This window comes from Echiichthys vipera (genome assembly GCF_963691815.1).
Source record: "Echiichthys vipera genome assembly, chromosome: 7".
NCBI lineage: Eukaryota > Metazoa > Chordata > Actinopteri > Perciformes > Trachinidae > Echiichthys > Echiichthys vipera.
Window position 1 is genome coordinate 21,729,779 of NC_139832.1, and position 8,113 is coordinate 21,737,891.

The 8,113-nt window shown below is 41.8% G+C and overlaps 1 protein-coding gene and 1 pseudogene across 2 annotated transcripts; both read left to right on the forward strand.

Annotated features, from left to right (window-relative positions):
• Positions 1 to 293: 293 nt before the first annotated feature.
• LOC310949417 (E3 ubiquitin/ISG15 ligase TRIM25-like) lies at positions 294 to 3,471 on the forward strand (the record flags this gene model as incomplete). The annotated part of the gene is made up of 6 exons (XM_083916878.1): positions 294 to 878; positions 1,031 to 1,126; positions 2,193 to 2,426; positions 2,509 to 2,665; positions 2,759 to 2,803; positions 2,894 to 3,471. The coding sequence occupies 6 exons, from the start codon at positions 294 to 296 to the stop codon at positions 3,412 to 3,414; spliced, it is 1,638 nt and encodes a 545-aa protein (XP_083773004.1). The 3' UTR covers positions 3,415 to 3,471.
• Positions 3,472 to 5,677: 2,206 nt separating this feature from the next.
• LOC310949453 (E3 ubiquitin/ISG15 ligase TRIM25-like) lies at positions 5,678 to 8,113 on the forward strand (annotated as a pseudogene). Its single transcript has 4 exons — positions 5,678 to 6,273; positions 6,839 to 7,084; positions 7,167 to 7,179; positions 7,584 to 8,113. The product of its transcript is annotated as an E3 ubiquitin/ISG15 ligase TRIM25-like (transcript).

Here is an 8,113-nt window from a genome sequence, read left to right on the forward strand (position 1 = left end):
ATGGTTCGGTTCGTTCATGGGCTTTAAAGGTTTAGTAAATATGACACAAACACATAAAGTATGATCATAAAGGGGAGCCACGCTGAATAATATTGTGTACATAGACTAATAAGACATTAAAAAAGTTTTTTTGTAAGCAGTTCTGTCAGATTAATTTGTGGAGTAAAAGTACATTTTTGGGACACTCGCGGTACTTTCCACACTAGAGAAAGCGCGAGATTAACCCCACTCACTGCCTAGAGCCACTTCTGGTTTCACAGAAAACGAAAGTTAAAGAGAGTGTTGTGTTAAAGATGGCAGAGAGCAAAGAGCCCGATCCTTTATCCTGCTCGGTATGCTTGGATATACTGAAACACCCAGTGACTCTTCAGTGTGGCCACAGCTACTGTATGGACTGTGTGAATGGATACTGGGACCAGGAGGACCACCGTGGTGTTTACAGCTGTCCCCAGTGCAGACACAGGTACATCCCCAGACCTGTGTTGAACAAGAACACGGTACTGGCAGATTTGGCTGGGAAAATGTCAGGGGCACAACAACAACAACCCAGCCCTCCTGTGAAGGATGAAGTCAGCCTGCAGGACGTGGAGTGTGATTTCTGCACCGTGAAGAAGCTGAAAGCTGTCAAGTATTGCCTGGTGTGTCTGGCTTCTTACTGCGCCACTCACCTGGAGCCACATTATGTGTCTGCAGCCTTCAAAAAGCACAAACTCATGGAAGTCTCTGCCTCCATACTAGAGAAGATCTGCTCTAAGCATGACAAGCTGCTCGAAGTCTATTGTCGAAGCGATGGCCAGTGCATTTGCCTGCTCTGTGTTATGGATGAGCACAAAGGTCATGACACTGTCTCGGCTGCAGCAGAGAGGAAAGAGAAACAAGTAAGAATTAGTATTTTTGGGCCACAGTTGGGGCTGTTGCAATCTTCCTATAATAGCTGTGAAAATATGAATATCTGTACAGTAAATGTATGTGGCTTATGTCTGTTAGGTGTAACAATATAGATTTGCACCAAATCTGGTTTTATTTTCAGAAACAATTTGGAAAGAAAAAACAAAGATACCAGCACGGAATACAGGAGAAAGAGAAGCAGCTGCGGCAGCTGAGACAGAAAATGACAGCACTGAAGGTGAGTTTAAAATGACAGCACTGAAGGTGAGTTTAAAATGACAGCACTGAAGGTGAGTTTAAAATGACAGCACTGAAGGTGAGTTTAAAAGGAAAGCACTGAAGGTGACTTGAAAAGGAAAGCACTGAAGGTGACTTGAAAAGGAAGGCACTGAAGGTGAGTTGCCGTTACAGTACATTGCCCGCTGGAGCTGTATGAGAATGCAAATGCTGAATCAGTTGGATGAACAGAGTAATGTGCAATTGAGCCCAAAGTGTAAGAGTTCACAGTGAGTGAGGGCCTGTCGGTGACACGTCTTTCATGCAGCTGGCAGGAAACTGGAAAACAAACATCCAAGAGTGAAGAAGAAGTGGGATTTACACAGAGACAGCAACAAAAAGGTCTACAGTAGATACTGGTGAGACAGCAAGATTCAGGAACTTTTGTTGATAAGGGCCAGCGACAAAATCGTCTAACAAATTCAAGGAACGATTAAAAAAAATTAAGAACCGGCTACAAGACTGAGGTGTAATCCACGACATTTCCTGCCTCCTGCATGCTCAACCCAGGTGCCACCCCTCGCCTAAACCGAACAAACTTATCATATGAAAAGGATAGCTGTTTTCTCATATAAACCCAGGACAATGTCTGACAACTAAGGTCCCTTTTAGACATGTAATACAGCAATTCTCACTTACTGGAAATACTCCCTTTGGCTTAGGCGAGGGGTGGGAGGCAGGACATGGCATGGATCACAGCGTGGTCACATAGCCATATCTTCATTTGGTTAGAAGTTACTGAATATCATTGTCAGTTAGACATTTTTGTTGTCATCTTTGTGTAAATCATCCTTGGCTGTTGGTTTTCTCCCGGTTTAGCAAAAGGCGCATTATAGAAATATATTCAACACGCCCTCTCACACGCTGTGAATTCTCACACTTTGGGTTCAATTGGAGTGTAATAGGGAGCTGGCAGAGTAAATGTTATTACAAACAGCTCCGCCGGGTGATACATGTGAAAGGGGCTTTAAATGCATTTAATGTGTCCTGTAACCCCTTTAAAATAACTGCCATTATTCATCCGTCAGTGTTCTGGAGATGCAGCAGATGATCAAAATGAGAAGGCCTATGCTGAAATTGTCAAAATGGCAGATAAAAGTCGTTGTGCTTTGAAAGAAATGATCAGAGTTCAAGAGAAGGCTGCGATGAGCCGAGCTGAGGCGCTTGTGGATCGGCTGGAGATGGACATCTCGGAGCTGAGAAAGGGAGAGGACGAACTGAAGCAGCTGTCACTCACTGAAGATCACATTCATTTCCTTCAGGTACACAGAAAAGCAAATGGATTGATTACTCAGTGATTAGGGCTATACTTCATATTGTGTTTCTCTTTCCACACGTTTCCAGAGCTGCCAATCCGTTTTTGACTGTCCAGAACCGGACGCGTCCTCTGATTTCAACATCCATCTACACACATCTTTTGACTTTGTGACAAAGGCTATTTCTAATGTGAGAGACAAAGTGGAGAACATGGCCAAAGCTATTGCAGAAATATCTGCAACAAGTAAGGAAGAGTCATTGAAATAATCTGCTGCAATTATGTGATATTGTAAAAATAGTACGTTGATGAAAATGTTCATGTTTTTTCTGTTTTTAGTTGAATCTGATCCTGATCCTGAGACAAGACAGGAGTTCTCCCTTTGTGAGTCATTCATATTTTTGAATTGGCCACTGAGCTTTCCTTCCAATGTACGTCACGCCTCACTGAATTAAATTAACTTCTATATTTCAGATTCCTGCCACCTCAGTTTGGATCCCAACACAGTATTTGAAAACCTTTTGCTCTCTGAGGGAAACAGCAAAGTAACCTGGATTAAAAAGGCCCAGAAGTATCCACATCACCCTGAGAGGTTCACCAAGTATGATCAAGTGTTGTGCGCTGAAGGTTTATCTGGAGCCTGCTACTGGGAGGTTGAGTGGCGAGGGCCCAGGGTTGAGGTTGCTGTGTGCTATAAAGGGACAGAGCTGGATGAATATGGCTTTGGACACACAGATCAGTCCTGGTGCATTTCAGTTTCAAATTCTGGTTGCACCTTTTGGCACGGTGGAATCAAAACCAAAATATCCACCGCCTGCTCCTCTACTGTAGGAGTGTATCTCAACCATAAGGCAGGGACGCTGTCCTTCTACAGCGTGTCTGATATTGATCAAATGATGCTCCTTCACAGAGTTCACACCCCGTTCTCCCACCCTCTGTACCCTGGGCTCATGGTCTCCAGAGGGGCCTCAGCTAGGATAATGTCACCAAAGTAAAGGGCATCCACTGTCAAGGTTGCTTTAGTGAAGCATCAGTATCGCAGTATGTTTATTCTTTGTGCACTCTGCTAAGAAGTGTTCATTTAAAAAATAATGTTGTTGTTTTTTTTTGTCAATGCACATTATTTGTTTGTGTTCTTTAAAACATTTTTGCCAGGAAAAAGCTGAAGATGATAACGACACAGATTTGAGACTTTGCTCATGAATGTTAAAGAGTTAGTAAGAAGAATTCATTAAATACAAACAAGTTTCATTAATGAGAAGTCAGACCGAGCATGTCATTACTACTGGTTTGCCAGCTTTGTAATTTTTGATAACATGTATCTGTTTTGTCAATTCGAATAAAAGTTTATGGCAACATTTGTATTGGCCATGATGATTTTGTTTGTAGAAAAAGGAAACAAAGCGTCTTCTGTAGTTAACCCTCTGTTAACGTAGCTTTAAGCTCGCTACCTAGCTAACTTTAATGTTATTGTCATGGAAACGAAACCCACAGACTGTGACTCAAAGCTCTGTGATGAAGTGATGAAGAAAAATGTGATGTGGACACAGGCCTTCAATTTTAAGTTAGCTAACAGTTGCCTTATTACACACCTAGCAGACAAGTAGCCTGCCAACGTTAGCGTGAATTAGCTCATGTTTCACCACAGAATGGAAGGCTTTATCACCGCACTGTATATCTGGAAAGCCAGACTAGGTCTCCACCCATTCCTGAGAGAAATATCTGAACCATGTGGACCAAAAGAGTCAAGTTTTGGGCCATTATAAAATAATCAGCTGAAAGGCACTAAAAAGCTCTGTGGAGCTGAAGAGGACTGCAGTCAGACAGTGGTGGAAAGTACAATATTATGGTACTTCCATTTCATGCTACTTTATACTTCTACTCCACTGCATTTCAAAGTAAATATTGTACTTTTTACTACATTTATTTGGTAACTTTAGTTACTAGTTACTTTACCGATTCTGATTATCAATACAAAATATGATCAGTATTTAGATAGTATATAGATGATTCAGTATTCATCTGTTACACAGAGCTAGCATATACTTAGACTGCTGTTTTCCTGCCATGCACCACTATCACTTTATTATCTAGCTTATAGTTATATATTATATTTATACTCTATTACTGCACTATAGTTCTGTTTTCGTCTGCTCATTACACACATGTATCATGTCTGACCCCATCTGAATCCGATCACTGTCCACTTATATCTTTTATGCACTACAGTTGTGTTCATACCTGTTTCAACAGTCTACTGCATGTTTACATTGTTTACATCTTATACACCCGTTCACATGTCTGCTTACACCTGATACACACATGTCTTTCTACATCTCACGCCGACGATGTTCTCTGTATCTAACCTGTACTAACACACTAACATCCTGACACTTACTCTTCTCTTACACTTTATTCTTGTTGTTAGGTTAAAATGTTTTTGTATAATTGCACTGTCGTTATTTGCTGCTCTGTGTGCCCTGAATTGCCCCCCGGGGACAAATAAAGTTTATTGAATTGAATTGAATTGAATGATTGACAAATTAAATAACATGTATTGTTATAGATTAAGCTACACATTATATAAAGTAAATAAATAGGCCCTACCTTCATCAGCGGCAACATTAAAGTGATATTTACATTCATCTATCAATAAGTATAATCTAATATTCTGAAATGGGCCATTTTGCAAAATGATTACTTTTACTTTTTGTACTTAAAGTACAATTTTGATGCTAATACTTTTGGGCCTTTACTAAGTAACATTATGAATGCAGGGTTTTACCTGTATTTCTACAGTGTGGTATTAATACTTTTACTTAAATAAAAGCTCTGAGTACCTCTTCCACCACTGCAGTCAGATCATTTTCTGTTAATGTAAAAGCCCATTGCTGTATTTATAGTCATTGAATGTGTTAAATGACTATATATTAATCATTATAAATGATATAAATGTGGAAATATTGATTAGAACCACTCTTTTCTCAGCATTTTTTTAAAGCAAGTACTCTCATGTGTGATTGTGATTGTGAAAAAGTATCAAATTCAGTTGAGTACTTTGACTCAAGGAGAGTTTGAACCTCCGCTTGTAGTTAATGTTTGATCCGATAGTGGTGGATAGTACTGGGGTCATGTGCTTTGTTCTACACTGACACTCAGAGACTGTTCAGCATATGGGTGTATGGCTGCCAACAAGCCACTCCTTTGGAATGAGTCCTTTTAAAATGAAAGTAACTCTTGCATGCAGAGCGGGAGAAAATGGCTTACAGTCAGGAGTTGTTCGACTGCTCCATCTGTATACAGTTACTGGATCATCCTGTGACGACGGCCTGTGGACACATTTACTGTATGAAATGCATCAACACTGTCTGGGATGTATATGATAACAAAGGAATGAGTTACAGCTGCCCTCAGTGCAGGCAGACTTTCCACCGGAGGCCTGTTCTGAGGAGGAACACACTTCTGGCTGCCCTGTTGGAGGAATATAAGAAGAAAAACAGTCAAAATGGTGGTGGTGGTGGTAGTGGTGCTGCCGCTCACACCTTTGCTATGCCTGGTGATGTGCAATGTGACGCTTGTACAGGGAGAAAAAGAAAAGCTTGCATGTTCTGTCTTGTGTGTTTGACCTCTTACTGTGACACTCATCTGAAGCCTCACTTTGAGGTCCCACCGTTAAAAAAACACAATCTGATTAAAGCCTCTGCAAGGATCAAAGAAAGCCTCTGTGGCTGTCATGACAAACTTCTGAGATTTTCTGCCCCACTGATCAGCACTTCATATGCCTGCTCTGTATGATGGACGAGCACAAAGGCCATGACATTGTGCCATTGGCAGCAGAAAAGCGTGAAATGCAGGTAATTCAGTTCAGCCCCATATTGAAGTAATTTGTTGCCCGTCCTTTTAATGTCACTGAAATTCTGAGAAGCTCCTGGATTTGTGTTTCAATAGAGATATCTAGAGTAGACTAAACAGGAAATTGCAGACGGAGTGCTGAATTCAGAGGGGAAGGTCGCGGCGCTGATGGGGGCTGCAGAGTGAGTGCAAACATGAGAACATTTTCTATTATTTATTAATACATTTCTTTATTTTCAAAATGTTGATACCAGATGATCAAGGTGCTTAGATCTTTTAGAAAAGAGGAAAAGGATGTGGGTGTAAACTATGTCCGGCAACAACACTTATGTCTTGTAGGGGAATTTTACTTCTCTCTGTGGACCTACAGTGTTTGATGGCAGAGTGTAACACAATTCTGAGAATATTGAGCCTCAGACACTGAAATCAATTCTGGAAATCAATTGAAGAAAACCGGACTGACACGCAGACTTAGACACCAGCAGGAAACGTAAATGATTGGAGTGATCCGTGATTCCTAACCGTTTTGGCTTTTGATCTCCTAGCTTTTGATCTCCTTCCTATAAGGATGCTGCATGGGTGGCGTGTGATGACGTTGAGCAGCTGTGCGTGGAAATCACCCGTTTATTTGTCCGCTCAGTGTAGAACAAGCGCTCAGAGATGAGAGAAAAAGTTGGAGAAGTAGAAAAGGCTGGAGTGGACTGGACCAACAGTCGCCTCGGGCCACTGCAGCGGGAAGTGCCAGAGCTGAGGAGGAGAGAGGGTGAACTCGACCAGGTTTCACTAACAGAGGACCCCATTCAGTTTCTGCAGGTGATGACGATGAAAATTTGTCGCAAAATTTTAAATGTTTGCTTTTCTTTAATCACATGTTGCATCTTTTTGCCCTGTGCAGGGTTACTCCCTGGGTGAGCTCCCTGTGTTCACAGACTCACATGAAAGCCCTGACATGCTGCCAGAGTTTGTCACTGCACAGAGAGATAAACTGAAAAACATATGCCATGAAGAAAAGAAAGAATTATTCAGTCATTCTGAAAGAAGTCTGTGTACGTGTGAACTGTTTGGATCTCTAAACTAATGAAGTCTGGTCTGCTCATTATATTTCCTGCTATTGCATAGACTGCATGATCAGCGTTTTTTCTTTTCATCATTGTGATTAAAATGCCATGGCTGCCTGAGGAAACAACATCAAGGCGATATCTTCTGAGAAAATATAAGAGTAAGCATGATTATAATTCACTTAGCATAAATCCCAAACATACAGTACACGAAAGCTTCCCCGGGTTAACAAGTGTTTCATCTTTCCCTGCAGACTCCACAGTGGAGGTGGACCCCAACACAGTAGCTGCATATCTTTGCTTGTCTGCCAGAAACAGAGAGATATCATGGGATGACAGGGATCAGGCTCATCCTGATCACCCCGACAGATTCACCTTCTATCACCAGGCTTTGTGCAAAAACATCCTACAGTGCAGCCACTACTGGGAGGTGGAGTGGGACGGTGGCATTGTCGATTTGGCCGCGTCGTACAAAGGCATAGAAAGAAAGGGTTCAGGGAATGGTTGCTCTTTTGGCCACAATGAGCTCTCCTGGAAATTAACCTGCTCTTCGTCCGGCTGCACGTTTTGGCACAATAAACTTCACAAAGGCCAGATTCGTCCGGTTGACTCACGCAGAGTGGGGATACAACTCGATTACGAAGCAGGAACACTGGACTTCTTCAGTGTTTCTGACTCTGACAGTTTGACATGGCTGCACCAAATCGAGACCACCTTCACCGAACCTCTCTATCTTGGGTTTTCTGTTGATTTAGGTGCAACACTGAAAATATGCAACATCTAA